Below are 24,500 nucleotides of genomic sequence, written 5' to 3'. Positions count from 1 at the left end.
CTTGTTCTTATTTTAATTTTAATTTTGAGTTTTGTCTGGCCCGAGGATGGGCAAGAGTTTAAGTGTGAGGGATTTGATGAGAGTAGAATTATCATATTTTTATTCCCAATTATTATGTCTTTTCTACCAAATTAGCATCTAATTGGACTCATATTTCTGTTCAGAGCATGAAAGAAGGCATCAGGAGCAAAGAAAGACAAATCGGATGATTTTTTACAGTTTCGACATCGTTCAGTAATCTGGGCCTAACTCGCGTATCCGAACTCGGAATGGGCTGATTCAAGATCCATTGGAAAGATAAGAGAAATATCCACAACTTTTATGTTTTGGGATTTCGCAGATGCGGCCTTCATCGAAGTCAAATCCGGGCCCAAGGTCGGGGCAAATTCGTAGGAAGGCCCAATCCGCAGCTGAAGCCCAATTTGTAGAAAAGCCTGACTGAAGCCCAATTCGCAGAGGAGGTCTAATTTGAATCCAAGAACAAGAAACTGAGAAGAGTCATTCCAGATCTAAATTCTTGATGTAATCTTAGAAAGATAAGAGGATTGAGTTCATTAGATAAAAAGATAAGATAAGAATTAGGATAGGACTTTCTATTCTTGTAAAGATCATCTTCAAGAGGAAGTAGGAGACCAACCCCTCCCCTTTAAGCTATATAAAGGAGGGGGCGGACCAGCTTTGGAGATATCACACAATCACTCACTTCCTGATTTGGATCAAGAAGAAAAGAAGCAATCAGCCAAGAATTTCCAAGAATTCAAGAAACGTGGAGGAGGAGATCAAGAATTCAAAAATCCCCAAGAACAAGGTGGCGGCAAGAAGAGGAGATCTCAGCACCATGGGCGAATTCAAGAGCTCTTTCTTTCTCTTTGTTTGCTTTAATTCTTCCATCATGAACTGATTTGTTTCTTGCTAGGACTGTGGAAAGCCTAACCATGATAATGAATATATTTTTATCTTTATGATTTTTCCAAGATTGTGATTTCCATATAGTCTATGATTTATTTGCTTAATGCGGTTAGGAGTGGCCATATCTTAATTGATTCGGTGTATATGAATGAATCGGGAGAGGAATTTATATACTCGACCATATAATTCATGGTGTGAATTGAATGGTTCAGATTTACTAGTGCATGACACGCACTAGACATGAAGGATTAGCTGAATTCGATCCTGAGATTGAAAGGATCCTTCGCTTGTTACAAAAGGCCAACAAAGGAAAGGCAAGAGAAGAGGTTATTTGCGAACCAGCCATAGAGATTGAAGGAGAGATGGCAGAAGGAAATCACACCTTCTTGGACTATGCTTGTCCAAACATTGATGGGGGCGACTTCCAGCATTTGCAAACCCACCATCCATGCAAACAATTTTGAAATAAAGCCTGCAATAATTGAAATGATCCAAACTAGTATTTAGTTTAGTGGGTTACTAAGTGATGACCCTAATGCACACATTGTTAACTTCCTTGAAATATGTAATACATTTAAACACAATGGAGTTAGTGATGATGCAATTAGGCTTAGATTATTTCCTTTTTCATTGCGTGATAGAGCTAAAGATTGGCTCAACTCACTCCCTGTAGGAAGTATCACCACTTGGAATGATCTAACCCAGAAATTTCTGGCTAAATATTTCCCACCCTCCAAAATAGCAAAGCTAATTAATGATATTACTACTTTTGCTCAATTTGAGAGGGAATCCTTATATGAAGCATGGGAAAGATTTAAGGAGATGCTTAGGAAGTGTCCTCACCATGGGATACCAACTTGGCAACAAATACAAACTTTTTATAATGGTATTACCCCTTCTAATAGATCCATTATTGATGCAGCCGCAGGTAGTACAATCATGAGGAAAACTCCAGAGGAAGCATATGACCTAGTGGAGGAGATGGTATCAAACAACTACCAATGGAGTAATGATCGAACCAATCAGAGGGGAGTACACCACATTGATTCCTTTGCATCCCTATCTGCACAAATTGCCAACCTAAATAAGAGACTGAATAATTTTAGTATTGCAGCCATGAATACACCATCTAGCATCTCATGCGATTTATGTGGTCAATTAGGACATGCCAATTCTGATTGTCAATTAAATAGTCCTTTTGTTTCCCATGAGAATGCAAACTTTATCTCTCATGCTGGCAGGTCAAATTACAACCCATATTCAAATACATACAACCAGGGTGGAGGAGTCATCCAAATTTTTCTTGGAGGAGATGATTTCTAAGTTCATCAACACTGCTGAAGCAAAATTCTAAAGCCATGAAACATCAATTAAGAACATAGAAGTTCAAGTGGGGCAGATTGCGAGCATGTTATCAGAGAGGAAAAAGGGAAGGCTGCCCAGCAACACAGAAAAGAATCCCAGAGAGCATGTGAATGCCATAGCCTTAAGAAGCGGGAATACAATCGGCAAAACCCAAGAAAACGACAAGGAAGCTGAATTGGCTAATCCGCAAAAGGAGAATGAGGGAAGTACCCCTAAACTAAATTTACATGAAATTAAACTCCCTATTCCCTACCCAAGAAGAGTTTTGAAGGCTAAATTAGATCAACAATTTGAAAAATTTCTAGAAGTGTTTAAAAAGATTCATATTAACCTTCCTCTTCTTAATGTGTTATCACAGATGCCCAAGTATGCAAAATTCCTGAAGGAGGTGATGTCCAACAAAAGAAAATGGGAGGATTGCGAGATGGTAAAACTAAACGAAGAATGTTCGGCCATTCTTCAAAATAAGCTACCACCAAAATTGAAGGATCTAGGGCGTTTCTCTATACCTTGCACCATAGGAAATGCTGAATTCGATAAAGCCTTATGTGATCTTGGTGCTAGTATAAATTTAATGCCTTACTCTATTTTTAAGAGACTTGGATTACATGAACTAACATCTACCACCATTACCCTACAACTAGCTAATCGAAGCATTAAATACCCTAGGGGAATAGTGGAAGATGTCTTAGTTAAAGTAGGGAATTTCATCATCCCTGCTGATTTCATTGTGTTGGATATGGAGGAGGACAGATCGATGCCATTAATTCTAGGGAGACCCTTCTTTGCTACTGGTAATGCCTTAATCGATGTACAAAAGGGTCAACTTACTCTTAGGATTAATGGAGAAGAAATGATATTTAATGTTTTTCAAACCCTGAAGTATCCCAACACTAGAGAGCAAGAAATTTATGTAATCGACTCCATTGATGTGGTGGCAGTAGAAATTAATAAATCAAAATTAGATGACCCCCTTGCAAACTGTCTCATTAATTCTGGTAATAACATGCAGGTAGAGGAGGACGAAGTAGAGGAGGTAATAAATTATTTAGAGGGCGGCCAAGAAAAATGCAAGCCCAGACAAGGGAGATTTCTACCGTTAGAGAGGCCGACCTCCACCAAACAATTACTACCTTCCATCAAAGCACCTCCAAATTTGGAACTTAAACCCTTACCTTTTCATTTAAAATATATATTTTTGGGAGACAGTTCCACCTTACCTGTAATTATCTCTTCTGAATTGACAGGTCTCCAAGAGGAAAAGCTTGTGAGGGTACTCAAGCAACACATATCGGCCATAGGATGGAGCATTATAGACATAAAAAAAATCAACCCGTTGGTTTGTACACACAAAATTCTGATGGAAAAAGGCTGCAGCCCCAAGGCACAACCACAACGGAGGCTGAATCCTAAAATGCAATAGGTAGTAAAGGCAGAAATCCTGAAATGGCTCGAAGCAGGTATTATTTATCCAATTTCAGATTCATCATGGGTAAGCCCCGTTCAAGTTGTACCAAAGAAAGGTGGGATTACTGTAATTATAAATGAAAATAATGAATCAACTCCCACAAGAACAATAACTGGCTGGAGGGTGTGTATAGACTATCGAAAATTAAATGAGGCCACTAGGAAAGATCACTTACCTCTGCCATTTATTGATCAAATGATAGAGAGACTTGTAAAGCACGAATACTATTGCTTCCTAGATGGCTACTCCGGGTACCTTCAAGTACCCATTGCATTGGTAGATCAGGAGAAAACTACTTTTACTTGCCCATATGGAACCTTTGCATTTAGGAGAATGCCATTTAGACTGTGCAATGCACCTGCCACGTTCCAGCAGTGTATGATGTCATTATTTGGGGACTTCATCGATGACTTCATGGAAGTCTTCATGGACGATTTCTCAATTTATGGATCATCATTCAATGAATGCTTGTTTAATCTGGAAAAGGTACTTCAAAGGTGTGAGGAATCTAACATTGTTTTAAACTGAGAAAAATGTCATTTCATGGTTAGAGAAGGAATCGTTCTAGGGCATAAGGTGTCCTCCCGGGGCATCGAGGTTGATAAAGATAAAATAGAACTGATTGAAAAACTACCTCCACCGCAGTCATTAAAAGATGTTAGGGGCTTTCTCGGGCATGCCGGTTTTTATAGGCGATTTATCAAAGATTTCTCAAAAATCGCCAGGCCCCTAACAAATTTGCTAGTTAAGGATGTGCCTTTTGATTTCAATGATGATTGTTTGCATGCATTTAACATTCTTAAAGAGAAATTGGTTCAAGGACCGATTGTATCAACTCCTGAGTGGGAACTACCCTTTGAAATAATGTGTGATGCAAGCAATGATACCTTAGGCGCAGTTTTAGGGCAAAGAAAAGATAAGAAATTCCATACCATTTACTATGCAAGTAGGACCATGAATGAAGCACAAAAAAATTATTCCACTACCGAAAAGGAACTACTTGCAGTAGTATTTTCTATTGAAAAATTCAGATCCTATCTGCTCTTATCTAAAGTTATCATTTTCACTGACCATGCTGCCTTGAGATATCTGCTTGTTAAGAAAGATGCAAAACCTAGGCTGCTATGGTGGATCTTGCTGTTGCAAGAATTCGATTTAGAAATTAAGGACAAGAAGGGTAGTGAAAACACAATAGCTGACCATTTATCAAGGCTGGATGAAAAGTATGTTGAAAATATTGATAATTCAACCTTACATGATGAATTCCCAGATGAGCAACTCTATGCGATTAATGGTAATAATGAACCTTGGTTTGCTGATTGGCTAACCTTTTGGCAGGGAAGGTTGTGCCACTTCACTTGACATATCAGTAGAGAAAGAAATTCTTCTCTGATGTCAAGCATTATGGGATGAACCTTACCTGTACCGGATCTGTGGGGACGGACTGATAAGAAGATGTATTCCCGAGGAGGAAGTGTTGAGTGTTATAAAATTCTGCCATGATAGAGAAGCAGGAGGCCACCGTGGAACATCAAGAACTGCTTCAAAGATTCTCCAAAGCAGGTTCTATTGGCCATCACTCTTCGAGGATGTCTACACATATGTAAGTTCTTGCGATCATTGCCAGAGGACAGGTAATATTTCCCGACGAAATGAGATGCCCTTAAATAACATCCTTGTTTGCGAAATATTTGATGTATGGGGCATCAACTTCATGGGACCCTTCCCAAAATCTGTTTATAATTCTTATATATTTGTGGCTGTAGACTATGTGAGCAAATGGGTAGAGGCATGTGCGTACCCCACTAATGATGCTCGGGTTGTCATTAAATTCATGAAAAAATTCATATTCACTCGTTTTGGGACACCTCGAGCTATCATAAGTGACGGGGGGAAGCACTTATGCAACAAGCAATTCGAACAATTATTAAACAAATATGGTGTTATGCACAGAATTGCCACCCCCTATCACCCCCAGACTAGCAGCCAGGTAGAAATCTCTAATAGAGAACTAGAACAGATATTCGAAAAGACAGTTACCACATCTAGGAGGGATTGATCCTTAAGGCTAGACGATGCACTTTGGGCTTATCGTACGACATTCAAAACTCCAATTGGCTGATGTGTAGATCAATGCTTGGGTCCCACACCATACAAAGAAGCCCAACTGGGCAACAGTTTGGAAGACTATTGAGCATTTAATACATATTGGGCCTATAGTAGAAAAATTCTGTATGAACCTCCTATAAAAACCAACACGTCCGAGAAAAGACCGAACTTCTCTTACCGTTTTGGGGGTGGGTAATTTAGAGATCAACTCCATTTTGGCCTTGTCAACCTCTATTCCTCTTTCAGACATGATGTGTTCCAAAACAATACCTGAAGACACTATGAAATGGCACTTTTCCTAGTTAAGCACAAGTCCTTTTTCTTCACACCTAGTCAAAACCGCTTTCAAATTAAGTAAGCATGAATCAAAAGAATCACCAAAAATAGTCAAATCATCCATAAAGACTTCCATACATTTTTCAACCATATCAGAAAACACTATAAGCATGCAACATTGAAAAGTAGCTGGAGCATTACATAAACCAAATGGCATCCTACGGAAAGCATAAGTACCAAAAGGACATGTAAAAGTAGTATTATCCTGATCTTCTAAAGCTATCTCAATCTGATAATAGCCTGAATAACCATCAAGAAAGCAATAGAAAGGATGGCCAGCCACATGTTCTAAGATTTGGCCAATAAATGGCATTGGAAAATGGTCTTTCCGGGTGGCTGTGTTTAATTTTCTATAGTCAATGCACATGCGCCACCCAGTTACTACCCTAGTGGGAACAAGAACTCCTTCCTCGTTTTCAACTACTGTGACCCCTGATTTCTTTGGCACAACCTGTGTAGGACTAACCCATTTACTATCAGATATAGGATATATGATCCCTGCATCTAACAATTTTAAGACCTCCTTTTTAACAAATTCTTTCATTATTGGGTTTAATCTTCTTTGGGGATCTCGACGTGGGATAGTTCCTTCTTCTAAATGAATCCTATGGGAACATATCAGTGGGCTTACCTTTAATGTTAGCTATGGTCCAACCTAGTGCAGTCTTATGTTCTCTTAATAGATTTATCAATTTCTCATCCTGCTCAGCACTAAGTTTAGAAGATATTATAACAAGAAAAGTATCACCTAGTCCAAAAAATGCATGTTTCAATCCTTCAAGTATTGGGGATAACTCCACTTTGGGTGTCTCCATAGAAGATGGCTTTAGCTGGTCTCTCTCACATGGCAAATCCTCAAAGTGTGGTTGCCAAAACTTCTTCTGCGTATCCTGCATATCATTAGAAATAGAGGAAACATTAGAAACATCATTAACGGGATAAAACAAAAATTCAGAATTCAAATTAGAATCACGGAGGAAATATTCTAAAAAATCAGAATTTTCCCTTTCATTTACTTCCTCTGTAATGGGAGAGTCTATCATGTAGGTATGATAGCACTTGTCCTCGTCTCGGGGCTGCTTACCAACATTAAAAATGTTCACCTCAAGAGTCATATTCCCAAATTAAAGCTTCATCAAACCATTCCTATAATTAATAAGAGCATTGGCTATAGCAAGGAATGGCCTTCCTAAAATAAGTGGAATCTTCGACTCACTGTCAACTACAGATTGAGTATCTAAAACTAGAAAATCAACAGGATAATAGAATTTATCAATATAAATCAAAACATCTTCCACTATCCCCTTTGGTTTCCGAATAGAACGGTCAGCCAACTGTAACACCACGGATGTGAGTTTTATCTCTCCAAGACCTAACTGCAAGTAAACTGAATAAGGAATTAAATTTACACTTGCTCTTAGGTCCAAGAGAGCTCGACCGAATTCTTGTGTCCCAATATGGCAGGCAATTATGGGGCACCCTGGATCTTTGTACTTTGGCGGCATTCTCTGCTCAATCACTGCACTTACCTGTTCTGTCAAAAATGTAGTTTTCTTGACATGGTGTCTCCTTTTTATGGTACATAGATCCTTAATCACCTTGGCATAAGCCGATACCTGCTTAATCACATGCAACAAAGGTAGATTAATCTTAACTTCTTTCAAATGCTCGAAAATCTCACCTTGGTTGTCTGAAATTTTTCCTCCAGATCTGAGAGCTTGGGGAAAGGGCACTTGTATTGTAGCCTCCTTTTCTGGATCTTTTGAGGGGGCATCTTTAGTTTTGCTCGAATTGGTGACATTTGTGTGAGGTGGGCTTGGCAAAGGTCCGCCTAAAACCTTACCACTATGAGTAGTGATGGCGTGAATCCCCTTAATGTTCTCCGGATCAGAGGTGGATCCCTGTACCATATGTGACCCCTTCGGATTGGTCTGAGGCTGAGATGTAATTTTGCCTCTCTCTTGTATAGTAAGAGCATTGGTAAGCTTAGTTATCTGACTCTTGATATCCTTTTTCTCTTCAACCACCTACGCATGAACATATTCAAACTTTTGGTTAGTCTTATTCTGTGCCTCTATAAATGCTTGAAGTGTTTCCTCTAAAAGATTCCTATTCGGTCGAGCATTGTATTGAGGTGCAGGATGAAATCTAGATGGTTGCGCCTCTACACTCCAATTATTGTTGGATGATGTGGATTGGTTCTGATCAGTCTTCCAACTAAAATTGGGATGGTTCTTCCAGCTAGGCTTGTAGGTCTCTGAATAGGGTGAGAAAGGTTTCCTACACATTCCTAAGGCATTACACTGTTCCTCATAAACCTCTCTCATCTCACCATAGGTTGGGCAATCCTGAGCTAAGTGATCCAATCCCCCACAGACAAAACATGAAGTTTAAGTTTCTACCCTGGCAACCGTGTGGGTGACTTTATTATTTCCCATCTTTAAGGCCTCAAGTTCCCTAGTTACAGCTTCTAATTGGGCTTTGAGGTTGTTTTCCTCCTTAAGATGGTAAATCCCAGTTGGACGTGACCTATTAGTACTATCAGTAGCACTAGGTCTAGTCCACGTGTGGGCTTTCTCAGCTAATTCATTCAGGTAATCTATGGCTTCTTTAGGATCTTTTTGCCAAAACTCACCATTACACATCATCTCTATGAATTGGCACTCCCTACTAGTTAAACCTCATAAAAATAACTAACTAGCCTCCAACTTTCATACCCATGGTGTGAACATAGGTTCTGTAGTTCCTTGAATCTCTCCCAGGCTTGGTATAGGGTTTCACTATCCTTTTGAGAAAAGATTGAGATCTGTCTCTTAAGGTTGTTGGTCTTATGGTGCGGGAAGTACTTGTTAAAGAAAGTTTGGGTCATCTCCGCCCATGTACCTATGGATCTCGGTCTCAAGGAGTATAGCCAATTCTTAGCTCTCTCTTTCAAGGAAAAATGGAAAAATTTCAGCGTAACAATGTCTACAATATCAGCTCAGTTATGAAAGATGGCCACTACCTCTTCAAACTCCCTAATTTGCACATATGGATTCTCACTGTCTAAACCATGGAAATTAGGCAAGAGTTCGATCATTCCAGGTTTAAACTCAAATTGTGGTGTATCCGGAGGGAACATAATGCATGATGGTGTGGCTGTCCGGGTGGGGTGCAGGTAGTCTTTTAAAGACCTAGCAGGGTTGTCCTCATGTTGACTCATGGTTTTAGAATCAAATGATGAACTAAATGCTACTTCTTCTTCAGGGAGTGGTGGTGGGTCTATTCGCATCTGTCTAGCAAATCTCCCTCTTTTGTCCCTTAGTCTATTCATACACCCTCAACTCCTATTTTTTTTTTTTGTTTTTTGTTTTTGCTTATAAAAAGAAGAAAAGGAAAATAAGATCAAGAAAATAAAATACAACTAAAGAAAATGACACAAACAAAGGAAATAAAAGAGAAGTAAAGAATGTTCAAACTCAGTTGTTGGTTCGGCTTCCCCAACAACGGCTCCAAATTTTGTGTCTTGCCCAAAATTATTACCCTTGGCTAAAATATGGTTGAAGTGTAACTTTAGGTGTCAAATCCATAGAGAAGCTGATTAAACCAACAAAAGGAGTTATTACTAAGAGTGAATAACCTAGAAAAAATGATTTTCTAAAAATAAAAAGAAGAACAAAAATATTTGAATAAAAATAACGATGATTAAAGGATGAAAAGTAGTATTATGATGAACAAAGCTTCGAGATTCACTTGATCCGTTTCTTTAACTGGTCTCAACTTTGATTCCTATTTATTACTCAATTGCAAGTTTCACATCCCAAATGAACAATCGGAAAATATAACTTTGAAATCAATGACAAGAACAAAAGTATTTGTTCTGAGAGAATTAATTTTTGATGAAGAACAAAATGATCTATTCTTACAATCTACCCAAGAACGACAACATGTCAGATTGATAGTATTGCAGTCAAGGATCAACTCATAAAATAAATCTACCCAATCTTGAATCAATGTATCAAATCCTATTCTTACAAGCTACCGAAGAACGACAACAAAAGTATTTTTTTTTAAATAAAATAAATACTACTTATCTAAAATCCTGAATCAAATCCTATACTCCCCCCCCCCCCCCCCCCCCCACACTTAATCCATACATTGTCCCCAATGTATCAAAACAAAATTCTAGTAGTATAGAGATAAGGGAGACTTCCCTGACTAGTGAGCTTTTGATGCAGCGGAAGGTGGGTGAGGAGGACAGAATTCCATGCTTTAATTTATATAATTTGGAGTTTCAAGAACTACCTCTTCCACATTGTGCACCTGAAATCCATCATAGAAGGGTTTTAAACGGTGACCATTTACCTTGAAAGTCTTGTTTGTGGTTGGACTTTGAATTTCAACTTCTCCATAAGGTAAGACATTAGTAACGATAAAAGGTCCAACCCATCGAGAACGTAACTTACCAGGAAAAAGTTTAAGTCTAGAATGGAAAAGAAGAACTTTCTGACCAACTGAGAAATTTTTCCTTGAAATCATTATGTCATGAAAGACTTTTGTCTTTTCCTTGTAGATTCGAGAGCTCTCATAGGCATCATTGCGGATCTCTTCAAGTTCTTGTAATTGCAACTTTCTATGTTTTCCCGCTTCATCCATGTGCATGTTGCATTGCTTAACCGCCCAGTATGCTCTGTGTTCTAATTCAACAGGGAGATGACATGGTTTACCAAATATCAAGTGGTAAGGAGACATTCCTATAGGAGTCTTGTAAGCCGTGCGGTAGGCCCACAATGCGTCATCGAGTCTCAAGCTCCAATCCTTTCTATTTGGATTAACCATCTTCTCAAGTATGAACTTGATCTCCCTATTGGATACCTCAGCTTTTCCACTTGTTTGTGGGTGATATGCAGTGGAAATTCGATGGGTGATGTTGTACTTCTTAAATAAAGCCTCTACAACCTGGTTACAAAAATGAGTGCCTTGGTCACTTATAATTGCTCTTGGCATACCAAACCTAGAAAAGATATGGGACTTGACAAAATCTACAACAACTTTAGCATGGTCAGTCCGGGTAGCTTTAGCTTCTACCCACTTTGAAACATAATCCATAGCTAGTAGAATGTAAGTATTACAAAAAGAAGGAAACAGGCCCATAAAATCTATACCCCATACATCAAGTATTTCACATACGAGTATGGGGGTAAGCGGCATTTGATCTCTATGGCTTAAGTTGCCCGTCTTTTGGCATTGCTCACATGCCTTGCAGAACATATATGCATCACGAAACAAAGTAGGCCAAAATAATCCACTTTCTAGCAACTATGGTGCTGTTCTTTTTGGACTGAAATGGCCCCCACAGGCATATGAGTGGAAAAATTGAAGAATGGAAGGGATTTCGGTTTCAGACACGCACCTTCGAATAATTTGGTTAGAGTAGTGTTTCAACAAATACGGGTCATCCCAAATGTAGTATTTAGCATTGCTCTTTACCTTATCCTTTTGGGCTCTTGATAAATCTCCTGGTATTGTTCTAGTAACCAAATAGTTAACAATGTCAGCGTACCATGGGGTTTCTTCTTGAATTGTAAAAGGATGCTCATCTGGTAATTCATCTTTCAAAGGTGTTGCCTCTTCGCTTGTGGTCAACCTACTAAGATGATCTACAACCAAGTTTTCTGCACCCTTCTTGTTGTGGATTTCTAAATTGAATTCTTGTAGCAGAAGGATCCAGCGGATGAGCCTTGGTTTTGCTTCCTTCTTGGTTAACAGGTACTTTAGGGCTGCATGGTTAGAATAAACAATTACTTTAGTACCCAATAAATACGGACGGAATTTTTCTAGACCAAAAGTTATAGCTAAAAGTTCTTTTTTCCGTTGTTGAATAATTGCATTGAGCATTATCAAGGGCTCTTGAAGCATAGTAGATCGCATGAGCAGCTCTTCCAACTCTTTGTCCAAGAATGACACCTACAACATGATTGCTTGCATCACACATAATTTCAAAAGGGAGACTTCAATTTGGTGGTTGGATAACTGGGGCTGAGGTCAACAATTCCTTGATCCTATTGAATGCTACCTTGCATGCTTCATCAGAATCAAACGCCACATCTTTTTGGAGTAATTTTCATAAGGGATGAGTTATCTTTGAAAAGTCTTTGATGAATCGTCAATAAAATCCTGCATGTCCAAGAAAAGAACGAACTTCCCGTACACTTGTGGGATAAGGCAGGGATTTAATAACACCTATCTTGGCTTTATCAACTTCAATTTCCTTAGAAGAGACCACATGTCCCAGAATGATGCCCTGATCAACCCTGAAATGACACTTTTCATAGTTTGAAACAAGGTTCTTTTCTATACACCTTTTAAGCACTTTTGTAAGGTTAGATAGACACGAATCAAAAGAATCACCATAAACTGTGAAATCATCCATAAATACCTCTATGATGTTCTCCACATAATCTGAAAATATACTAACCATACATCTTTGGAACGTGGCGGGAGCATTGCAGAGACCGAATGGCATGTGGCGGTAAGCAAATGTACCAAATGGACAGGTGAAGGTAGTCTTCTCCTAGTCTTCTAGCGCAACTGGGATTTGATGAAAGCCTAAATAACCATCAAGACAACAATAGTGAGTTTTACCAGCTAATCGTTCAAGCATTTGATCGATAAAAGGAAGCGGAAAGTGATATTTTCTAGTTAATGAATTTAGCTTCGGTAATCTATACTAACCCGCCACCCATTTTGAACTCGGGTGGGCACTAGTTCACCGTCTTGATTCTCAATCACTGTTATACCTGTTTTCTTTGGAACCACCTGCACTGGGCTTACCCACTTATTGTTCGAAATTTGATAGATTATTCCAGCATCTAGAAGTTTTAGAACTTCTTTCTTTACTACTTCCATCATAGGTGGGTTTAATCGGCATTGAGCTCCTACTACATGTTTAGAGTCTTCCTCCAATAGTATTTTGTGCATGCATGTAGATGGACTTATCCTCTTGATATCAGCTACAGTCCATCCAACACCTCTTTGCACTCCTTGAGTGCTCGAATCAGCTTTCTCTCTTCTAATGCATCAAGTTTGGAGGAGATTATTACAGGAAGTGTCTCCCCTTCTCCTAGGAACATATACTTCAGGTGCTTTGGTAATGATTTCAACTCCAATTGTGGTGCCTGCATAATAGATGGAAGGAGTTTTGTGTGAGCTGAAGGTAAACTAATAAAAGTCACATTACGAGTTATAGTTTTAAGAGATTCCAGCTCAAAGGTTGAATTTTGCAACTTAGGGCTCAACACAAACTCTTTTTCCGCTTCTTGTAACCCTTTTGGATCAAAATCGTTGTTAAGTGCAACCTTCAAGGTATCTTCATCTTCCAACTCAAAAGTTTGCTGCACTAAAAAGTCAATAATATCTATAGAAAAAATAGAATGTACATCACTAGGATATCTCAAAGCATCATAGATATTAAAGTTGATAATCTTACCATCAAATTCCATGGTAAGTGTCCCCTTATGCACATTGATTTTAGTCTTGGATATCTTAAGAAATGGCCTTCCCAACAAAATTGGAGTTGAATTGGAAGAATTATCTTCTTCCATATCAATCACATAAAAATCAGTAGGAAAAACCAGATCATTGACTTGGACTAACACGTCCTCCAAAACCCCCTTTGGATATGTAGTGGATCGATCAGCAAGTTATAGAATCACACCCATTTCTTTCAATGGCCCAAGGTTCAAAGTTGTGTAAATAGAATGGGGCATGACACTTATCGAAGCTCCTAGATCTAACATTGCTCTTTCAATCTTAACGTTTCCTATCTTACAAGGGATAGAAAACATACCTGAATCCTTGCATTTAGGAGGTAATTTCTTTTGTAGGATTGCTGAAACATTCTCCCCTGTATGGACCTTCTCATTACCTTTCAGCTTTTTCTTAGTAGTGCATAATTGCTTGAGGAATTCAGCATAGCGAGGTACTTGCTTGATTGCATCAAGGAGGGGAATATTTACCTCAACTTTGCGAAATGTCTCAAGAATATCCTTCTCTTGCTCCTCCTTCTTGGATCTTGCAAATCGGCTAGGAAAAGGTGGAGTTGCCATTATGGCTTGGGGTTGTTCACCGCTTGGATCTTGAGTTTGGGGTGGTGGTGCCTCCTTTTCTATTTCTTCAATTGTATTCTTAGGCACTTCCTTGCTAGGCCTATTTAGCTCCTTTCCGCTTCTCAAAGTGATTGCACTAGCATTTTGCTTAGGATTGACTATGGTATGTGAGGGTAGTTTCCCTGATCCTTGAGATTCCAATCGACTCACAGCAGTTGCCAATTGGCTCACTTGATTCTCCAGCGTTTGGATGCTTGTCCTTGTCTCCTGTTGAAATTGTTGGGTGTTAGTTGCAAGTGTTTTAACAATTTCATCTAAAGACATACTTGGTTTGGAAGATGGATGTTGTGGAGCCGGTTGTCTAGCTTGATATTGTTGGATGCCGAAGGCTTGGCTCCATAGCTAAGATTAGGATGATCCCTCCATCCTGCATTGTAAGTATTTGAATAGGGATTGTATCTCCTTTGTGGGAATCCTTCGACAACATTGGCTTGTTCATAGGGTTCATCTTGAAGTGTAGGACACATGTCGGTTAGATGACTCGTAGTGGAACAAATGCCACAAGTCTTTACTTGTTGTACATGACCTATTACCAATTTTTCCACAAGAGAGGTGAGAGTATCTAATTGTTAATCAATGGAAGAAGTACTTACCTCATTGACTCTCCTCGGGATGGACTCTTGTCTATTGCCAAACTGTTGTGCATTGGAAGTCATGTTTGAAATTAGTTCCCTTGCTTGAGTAGGGGTTTTATTCACCAACACACCTCCACTTACAGCATCAATCATACTCCTATCCATTGGCAATAATCCTTCATAAAAATATTGGATAAGGAGTTGATCAGGAATCTGATGTTGAGGATAGTTTGCACATTGTTGTTTGAATCTCTCCCAATACTCATAGAGAGTTTCTCCACTGAATTGTCTTATCCCACAATTTTCCTTCCTGATATTAGTAGCTTGTGAGGCAGGGAAGAACTTCTCAAGAAATAGCTTCTTCATCTCATTCCTTGTAGTGATAGAACCGGAGGGTAAGTAGTAAAGCCAATCCTTAGCTTTGTCAGCTAGTGAGAAAGGAAAGGCACGCAACTTGATCTGCTCTTCAGTAACACCTTGAGGTTTCATGCTCAAGTAGACTACATGAAATTCTTTTAAGTGTTTATGGGGATCTTCACCTGAAAGTCCACGGAAAGTAGGAAGTAAGTGGATAAGACCAGACTTCAATTCAAAAGGTACCGTTAGATCTGCATATTCGATGCAGAGTGGTTGTTGATTCAGATCTGGTGCAGCTAGTTCTCTAAGAGTTCTTTCGTCGATATTGGCCATGACTTCTTCTTCATGATTTTTAGATGACTCGATGAGGTCTGTTGCCGACTTCACCCCGGGAGATGGGAGTGATGCTGATTGGTTACGACGTTGCTTGGCTTCTTTCCTCAACTGGCGAACTGTGTTTTCGATCTCGGGATCATATTGGAGTTCACCTACACGAGAAGAATGAGGCATAAACCAAGCAAAAGGAAATAAATCTTATTTAAGACACCAATCCCCGACAACGACGCCAAAATTTGGTGGGTGTCGAATCCAACCAAAAATAAAAATCCTGCTCGAATTAAATATTTTTGTATATAGTGATGAGCAAGGTCGTCTCCTCAGGGATTGGGTTGATTTATTTCCAAGAAAACAAAGTAGAGGGTTGTTATAAAGATAAAATAAAATAAAATAAAATAAAGGTTTATTCGATAGAAGGCAGCATCCGGTTGAAGGGATAAGTTCAGCCTTGATTCTTACAATTAATCATCGATGCAAGGATGAATTCAAGTGCTTATGAGTAAATTGGTTATAGCTACTAACAAGCTCTAATAGCCAATCTCTATTTGTATATTCGGCAATCAAAACAAGCTCTTTGATTACTTCTCTTATTAATAGACAGCCCTAAACAAGCTCTTAGGATTTAATCTATTAACAACATTAAGAATTAGAGAGACCCAATTCTGGTCAACGAACACACAAGCTTGGTACGTTTAAACCAGATTATATATCTTCATAACATGAACCGAAAACTTGCCCATAATCAGTTTATGTTATTCGCCACAAAGATTAAATCTAACAAACATATACGAATTTGATGATTTAATCGGCAATAGGTTATTTTATCGATTGAACAAAGGATCTTGTTGCTCAATTAATAAAATAATCTTAAACAAGAAATCACAAAAAATATATAAATACTCATAAACAATGAACTAAAATAAAATCAATTAGATCTCACAATTTTGTTGACTCAAAGCTTTCGTAACTTTCAACCAGAAAATAAAAACTAATCGAACTTCATGGAGAGATCGCAACTTCCAGATGGAGAGGATGAATTCTGCTTCCTTCCTTCACTTCTTCTCTCCTTGATTGAGTGATTTCGACTGCTAGTCTACCCCCCCTTTATATAGCCTTAGGGGGAGGAGCTATTTCCAACACCTCTTAGGAGTTCTTTCTCAAAAATAGAAAGTCCAATTTCCTAATGGGATAATGTTTACTTCAGATCTAATCTTATCCTTATCTCTAAATAGAAATTCTTAACTAAGATGGACTTTGACTTTCTTTCTTTTTAGAAGTACAACAAGAAATAGACTCTATTAAAACTCTTGGTGTTTCACGCCTCCAACTCAGCCGAATCCTACTAGGATTGATGGGGCCCACTTCTTGCATGCCGAAATCGTGCTGGTCTTCTCCCAACGTGCTGGGGCTATGCTGCAAGCTCCTTTCAGCTTTCTTTCCCAAATTGTGATTTTCTAAATAAAACACAATAAAATCCATTAATTAATTTACTAATTAAATAAGAAAAAATACAAATAATATGGAAATTATGCACACTATCAATTTATAATTGAAATGTTGATATTCTTATGATTAAAGATGAGGAAATGATATTGATTTTTCTGCTACAAGAGACTTTGATGCCACGGGAGACTTTGCTGCCATGAAGGACTTTAATGCTGTAACAAACTTTACTACCATGAGGGACTTTGATGCTTACTTAATTCAAATGAGAGGTTAATGACTTTCAATTGAAATGCTGATATTTTTATGTTGGATGTGCGTTAAGACGTGATGCAAATCAACAAAGGTCGAGCTATGCCATGATGCAATTACCCACAAAACATTGATATTCACCTGTGAGAGACTTTGGTTCCATGAAGGACTTTAATGCCGTAACGGTCTTTAATGCCACAAGGGAATTTGATATTAACATAATTCAAATGAGAAGTTAATGATTGAAACAGATGGTTTCCATGTATAATGTGTGTTAGGCCATGATGCAAATCAACAAAAGCTATGTTATACAATGATGCAAATATCCACAAAATATTGTTATTTTACCGCAAGGGACTTTGGTGCCATGAAAGACTTTAGTGCCATAACAGATTTTAATGCCACAAGGGACTTTGATGCCGCAGGGGGACTTTGAAACATATTTGACTCAGATGAATGATTTTTGACTGAAACTTGATGAGGTAATGATCTTTAGCTGAAGCAATAATGATTTTTGTATCTAGGATGCGTTATACCACGAAGGAAATCAATAAAAGTCCAACTATGCAATGATGCAATTATCCACAAGACATTAATATTTTGTCACAAGGGACATTGAAACAGATTTGACTTAGATGAATGATTTTTTATTGGAACTTGATGAGGTAATGGTCTTTAACTGAAGCAGTAATGATTTTTGTATCTAGGATGCGCTATGTCGTGATGCAAATCAACAAAAGTCATGTTACGCCATAATGCAACTATACACAAAACATTGATATTCTCTCACGAGGGACTTTGGTGTCACGAATGACTTTAATGTCATAATGAACTTTAATGCCACAAGGGAGTTTGATGACACAAGGGACTTTGAAATAGATTTAATTCAGATGAGAGCTCAATGATTTTTAAACTAAAACTTGATGAGGAGTTAATGATTTTTAACTGGAACAGTAACAATTTATGTATCTAGGATGTGCTATGCTATGAAGCAAATTAACAAAAACCATGCTATGCCATGATGCAATTATTCACAAAACATTGATATTTTTCCGCGAAGGGCTTTGGTGCCATGAAGGACTTTATTGCCACAAGGTGCTTCGATGTTGTGAGGGACTTTGAAACAAATATATTTAGGGTAAATTTCTTAAACTACCCTTATGGTTTAGCTAATTGACTAAGTGTACCTTTACTGTTTGAAAATTGACTAATTCTATCCCTACTATTTCTGATAATTGACTAATCCTTCTTGCTCATTAACATGCATCAATGGAGATATGAAAAGACTATTTTGCCCTCATTGTAGATTACTCGAATCTCTCCCTTTCCCTCTCATTCTCTTCGCCGGAACTGCTAGAACCGTCGAAACTATAGATTGGACAACAAAAAGACTCCTCCGATTAACAATCTTCACAAAATTCTCGGATTCCCATTTTTGCCTCCCGAGTCTCTCCTGATTCCCTCTCCTTCCGCTATCTTCTAGCTTTATCCCCAACTAGTCCAGTTGATATCTTAGCATCTAGTTTGCCTCCAACTTCATGCCTGGGAGGATTCGGTTGCTTCCAACTGATATCTTACAAGGTCTACGTCCCAGTGCTCAAACCCAGAACCATGGATTTTGTTGTCGTTCAACCAGAATCATTTTCGTCTTTTAGAAGAAAATGGAGAATTTTGTTATCTCTAGTTGATATCTTACAAGTCTCAGTGCTCAAACCTAGGACCATGGAAGCTTTAGCATAGAATATCTTATAGAAAAATTTGCAGACGAAAAGAAAATTGAAATTTTTTGTTGTTCTTGTGAGGAATCAAAGAATTTTGATAAGGTTTTTATAGAGGAGCATGAATCCAATCTGCCCATTTCCCCATTTTCTGATGTTGGTATTGGAGCTCCATCTCCTATCGCACAAAGAGAACCATAGCTTGCTAACGCTTTGAAGTGCAGGGGAACTTTGGGAAGGGGATGATTTTCCCTTCGAATTGGCAATTTGAGTCGAGAAAATTAATGGATTCACCCTTCGAAGAGAAACCCATCCATAAAAAGGGTGCCTTGTAACCCGAAGGCCAAAAGCGTTATTGTAGATCTCTCAGTAGAGATTAAGGCTACCAACCAGTTGAATTCTTTGCTGCCCCAACTTGTATTGTTCGAATTCATATAGAATAGAACCATCGATACCTACTAAATGAACAAAGAAATTAGATAGATAAGATGCCTCAGACTTATCGATATGACACCCATTGCGAGACGGGAAACCCCAATTTCGCCCTAGTTCGTTTGATAGAACCATGGATTCGGTTGCTTCCCCAGCTAGTCCAGTTGCTGGAAGCGCCTGTTCGCTCTTTCATTTTCTTTCCCTCTTCTTTTATTTGTTTTTTCTTTCTCTTTTTTTTCACGTTTCACCTGGGGATAGAAGAGAGAAAGATGAGTAGCCGATCAGTTATTAGGGTGAATTGGTGTAGACAGAGGTCAAAGGGTATTTTTAGGAATAGAGGTGGAAAGGGTATTTTTGGAATTTTTGATAAATATATCAGTCACATGATATCATATGTAACAGAAAGTTAACAGATGCTAACGGTAAGGACAAACTTAGTCAATTGTCAGAAATAGTAGGGATTGCGTTAGTCAATTTTTAAACAAAAGGGTACACTAAGTCAATTAGCTAAACCATAAGGGTAGTTTAAGAAATTTACCCATATAATTATCATGATCAAACAATGATTTCTATGCCATATGGCGGGAAATGGTATCGTTATCTAAAAGCTAGATGATTCAAAAAAACATGATATGATTAAATGAAAAACACAATTCACCATATAATGAATGACTTTTAAATGAAAATTTAACTAATCAAACAATCAGGAGAAACACAATGCAAAATGACATATTTAGATGATTCAAATCAATGGATAATCAAAGGTAAAGTTCCATCATGGATTTTTGCCAAACTTGAATAAGAGATAAAAGCAACCACATCTTTTTTCGTAAAATAATGATCGATATATTTTAAATCTCGAAGACATAAACATTGGATATGCAATGATTGTCGATCAAAGATTCAAATCGAGAAACTATTAGACAGTTGTATGTCCATAGCTCCAATCAGAATGATGTACATTATGAATTTTTTGTAAATTAATAAAGTACATATTTGATTCGTATTCTTGTGGTGTGTTTTTGTGTAATACCCTTAAATTGGACACTTATGAGACTCATGTTAGTATAGAATGTTCACAGCCGTTGGGTAAGTCTGGGGAGATTTATCCTGTCAAGGCTGACATTGGTGTGCTGCCAAATGTTGGGGTGGCCTGTCTCAGCCGCCAGGGTGAGACCCAAAGCACATGCAGTGTAGGATTAATTGAATCTTTGAACCGGACCAGATTTCCAGTATTGCCCTGGACCTTGGAGATTGATGGGCAAAACTAGAAAGTTACACCTGACCCCTAGACTCGATTATGATATTGCACTAGGTGTCGGATTGGGCTGTCTTTGATATGCCAATCAGTGAGATCCTTAGCGGGGGTCAAAACCTGGGTATGATGGGACAGTCCGAGAATTCATCTGAGTGGGTGATCATAGTGACATGATCAGCCCCTTTGTTGGACAAAGGTAATGATTGGGGATGCACTCTCTCTGATGGAAACCAAGACTGTCGGCAACCGATTTCAATCGTTGAGATTTATTTTGCAAAATATATTTTATATGAGATATAAAAGTATATATATTATAGTTTCTAAACGTTTGCAAAAGATTTTAATTCCCGGGATCCATGTGAGCAGAGGGTGCAACACTGTTCCTTGTAGCCGAGGGAGAGGTCCTCTCTTGTCGGGCAGTGTTTGATCATTATGGGCTGAGAGGTTAAGTGTAAGACCATTGAGGGTAATACCTAATGGGCTAATCTTGCATCTGTCCACAGTCCTTGGGTGTTACAAGGTGGCTTGGCCTAGGGACTACTTAGGGTAAGTGTTGGGCCCATAGAGCCCATTTGATGGGTTTTAGAGGGTGCACTATCCATAACACTGTATTCGGCCAGGCCTTGTAACAAAGGTTGGGCTGAACCCATGTGGCTGATGTGTAGATCAATGTTTGGGACCCACGCCATACAAGGAACCCCAACTGGGCAGCAGTTTTGAAGGCTAAGTGAGCACATGCTATTAATGGGCCTAAAGCCCATTTCGAATTGGGCTGATTTGATGAGTTAAGGAAGGGGCGAATCTGAGATTAGATTGGCAGATAGGATAGGGTCTTACCTTATCCACTCAGAGAATCCAAATCTGAATACAAATTCAGATTAGGAAACCTCCTAATTGGATTAGGAGAGGGCTGATCTAATCTGCAGATAAGATAAGGGTTTACACTTAAAGGGAATTATGATCCAAATATGATTTGGATCAGCAACTCCTAATGGGATTAGGAGCTGATCCCTTTAAGCTTATAAAAGGAGGAGGGGGCGGCAGCCGTTAAAATGAAATTCATATTCACATTCTCTTCAGAGATGAAATCACAGAAGAAAGAATTCAGCACCTCTGCGAAAATTCTTTCTTGCCGCCTCCTTCCTGCCGCCACCATATCTGCCAGTTCGATCTCCTATTCTCAGTGGGAGTGATCAAGATTGGATCTTGATATCAGTCCTTTGTGAAAGGGCTGATTGGAAGTAGTGCTCACGTTCTGTCCAGCTGATTCTTGTGAAGGATCTGGTTCTTTTGAAGAACGCTGTTGATTCTGCTCCATCCTGCACTGCGCCATCTTTAGTGGGAGCAGTCTTTGGTTCCTTCCTTGGGCGTGAACACCTCCATTGGGAGATACTATTTCTCTGTATCAGGTATATCCCTCTCCTACTGCTTTTGTTCAGATCTGGTTCAGTTCTTGGTTCAAGATTGATCCTTAAAAAATATGATTTTTCTAAAATAGGGAATACGATTCCCAATAGGTAAGAGAGAAATTTTTGAAATACGCCCATTCTATTCCGCAAGATTCGGGCATCCATACGATGGATCTCTCATCCCTTCAGTGGTATCAGAGCCAGGTTCATGTCTTGAACCAAATTGGATCAAATCTTAACCTGCGCAAATGGGCAGAAGGCATTCTACCCGATTTTCGCAGATATAGGGTTTTTCTGGAAAATTTGTTTCTAGTTAATGGGCGATTGATCTGAAATTAAATTTTATAAATCTGATTATTTTTTAGAGTTGTTCTTTATAATTTTCTTGATTTATGGGCTGTTCGTACACATGGAGATCAAAATCTTGATTGGCGCAGTGAACCTGCGATTGTGTGGTTTCTTGATTATTTTATTACATTTGGTCTGTAAAATATTTTTTTTTTTTTTTTTTAGACTGAAATAAGCATTCGATCTAATGTAATATTAATAGAAATTAGGTTTTCTTTTTCTTTTATTTTGGATCGAAGATGGCGAAGCAAGGAAGGAGATTTTGCAGATGGGAGAATCGCTATCTGCGATTTGCAGTTTATTAAACTGCAAACTGTGATCTAACCTCTGTTTTGCAGGATGGATTGTGCGAATAGCCCTATCTGACTGATTCTTGTCTTTCTTTTATCAGTATTTAATTTTAGATTAATTTCTTGAATGTTTAATTCGGCCCAACCTATAAAGGCCCAGTTTTAAATTATTAAAACTACTAAAAGCCCACTTCGCAGATAAAGCTGTATGGGCCAAACTGTTCAACCCTAATTCGACCCATATACCTAGATAATATTAATGGTTAATATTATGGAAGAAAATGGGCTTTACAGATATTAATTGATTGGATCAATTCTTCCCTGCATGTGATGTATGGATGTGTGATGTGCTACGTTCATGGGCCATAAGTGCTTGGCCCATGCTGATTCGGTAGTGGCTCTTGCACACACCATGGCTGAATGCACATCGGCATGTCCCCATATAGGTGATGCATTGTGGGCATATAGAATTTTGGAGAAGATGGTAGATTCCTCTAGGAAGGACTGGTCAATCAAGCTAGATGATGCATTGTGGGCATATAGAATTGCATATAAAACACCCATCGGCATGTCCCCATATAGGTTGGTCTTTGGAAAATCGTGTCATCTACCTGTTGAACTTGAGCATAAGGCATATTGGGCCCTGAAGTTATTAAATTTTGATTTACATGCAACAGGGGCATAGAGACGAATGCAGCTGAATGAGATGGATGAATTCCGACTTGCAGCTTATGAGAATGCCAAGCTCTACAAGGAAAGAACCAAACGATGGCATGATAAGAATTTGTTGAGGTGTGACTTTCAGGTGGAACAACAAGTGCTACTGTATAATTCACGCCTCCAGTTGTTCCCAGGCAAGCTAAAATTGAGGTGGTCTGGACCCTTCACCATCTCACAAGTTTTTCCTCATGGAGCTATAGAGGTAACAACCCAACACAGGGCATGTTCAAGGTCAATGGTCAACACCTAAAGCCATATATAGTGGATGGGACATTACCTGCCCCATCAACTGTATACCTAGATGATCATTGATGCCACTAGACTGTCGAGCTTCAGACAGAAAACAAGCGCTTATTGGAAGGCAACCCAATGCTAATAAGTAGTTCTTATTTTTTTTGTTTTTTTGTTTTTCCTTTTTTCGTATCATTTGAGTTTTTTTTTCTAGGATTTGAATTTCGCAGATTGCTGATTACACCTAGTGTATTATTCTCTCCTCCTCCTAGTTTCTTTTGATTCTCAATAGCTAGAAGGGCCAAACGAAAGAGCCAATTCAGAATTCAGCACGCTCTTCAGGGAAGTTCTCTAAACCCCTTTTATTGCTTGAAGTCCCACTGCCCTCATTGCTGAATCCATCTTCAAATTATATGAACATTGAGGGCAATGTTCATGATAAGTGTGGGGGAGGCTGTAGTTCTGCACTTCAATCACCCCAATACTTATATGCATCGATAGGCCGAATAAACTGGAATTCCCCTGATATTTATTGTTGTCTATAAGGTGAACTCTAAGAGAGAATACGATGAGTTAAAGGAAACCACTGTAAGTGCTAGAATTCGTTCATGTTAATTATCCAATTGTATCACAATAATGAGGTTAAGGAAGCCGAATAAGGCTTTTCATCATGACCAGCACTAATTCTACTCATGTGTATAGGGCACTTGATCGAATTCTTGATGAACACTTGAGCCATTAGTGCACTTCATGAACTGTTAATGCATGAATTTCAAAAATTGCAAAAAGATAAAAAA

General features: G+C 38.6%; 3 protein-coding genes, 2 non-coding genes and 1 pseudogene across 5 annotated transcripts; 1 reads left to right on the top strand and 5 right to left on the bottom strand.

Moving 5' to 3' along the window:
* Positions 1-1,653: 1,653 nt before the first annotated feature.
* Positions 1,654-1,760, bottom strand: LOC148802350 (small nucleolar RNA R71). Its single transcript, XR_016083226.1, has one exon. It is a non-coding gene; the product is annotated as a small nucleolar RNA R71 (small nucleolar RNA).
* A 4,389-nt stretch (positions 1,761-6,149) lies between these two features.
* LOC148802349 (uncharacterized) lies at positions 6,150-7,302 on the bottom strand. The gene is made up of 2 exons (XM_088897877.1): positions 6,819-7,302; positions 6,150-6,685 (listed from the first exon to the last, which is right to left on the bottom strand). Exons 1-2 carry the CDS (start codon positions 7,300-7,302, stop codon positions 6,150-6,152), a joined length of 1,020 nt encoding a protein of 339 aa, XP_088754003.1.
* A 9-nt stretch (positions 7,303-7,311) lies between these two features.
* On the bottom strand, positions 7,312-9,458 carry LOC148802347 (uncharacterized). Its single transcript, XM_088897876.1, has 2 exons — positions 9,192-9,458; positions 7,312-8,214 (listed from the first exon to the last, which is right to left on the bottom strand). The coding sequence occupies exons 1-2, from the start codon at positions 9,456-9,458 to the stop codon at positions 7,312-7,314; spliced, it is 1,170 nt and encodes a 389-aa protein (XP_088754002.1).
* LOC148802348 (small nucleolar RNA R71) lies at positions 8,902-9,008 on the top strand. The gene has a single exon (XR_016083225.1). It is a non-coding gene; the product is annotated as a small nucleolar RNA R71 (small nucleolar RNA).
* Positions 9,459-10,438: 980 nt separating the features above from the next.
* Positions 10,439-13,075, bottom strand: LOC148802346 (uncharacterized). Its single transcript, XM_088897875.1, has 3 exons — positions 12,902-13,075; positions 11,657-12,133; positions 10,439-11,257 (listed from the first exon to the last, which is right to left on the bottom strand). The coding sequence occupies exons 1-3, from the start codon at positions 13,073-13,075 to the stop codon at positions 10,439-10,441; spliced, it is 1,470 nt and encodes a 489-aa protein (XP_088754001.1).
* A 104-nt stretch (positions 13,076-13,179) lies between these two features.
* Positions 13,180-15,776, bottom strand: LOC148802345 (uncharacterized; annotated as a pseudogene).
* Positions 15,777-24,500: the final 8,724 nt, after the last annotated feature.

The sequence above is a fragment of the Nelumbo nucifera genome, chromosome 2, assembly GCF_055504915.1.
Source record: "Nelumbo nucifera cultivar China Antique chromosome 2, China Antique-T2T, whole genome shotgun sequence".
NCBI lineage: Eukaryota > Viridiplantae > Streptophyta > Magnoliopsida > Proteales > Nelumbonaceae > Nelumbo > Nelumbo nucifera.
This window is presented reverse-complemented; position numbering and strand designations above follow the sequence as displayed.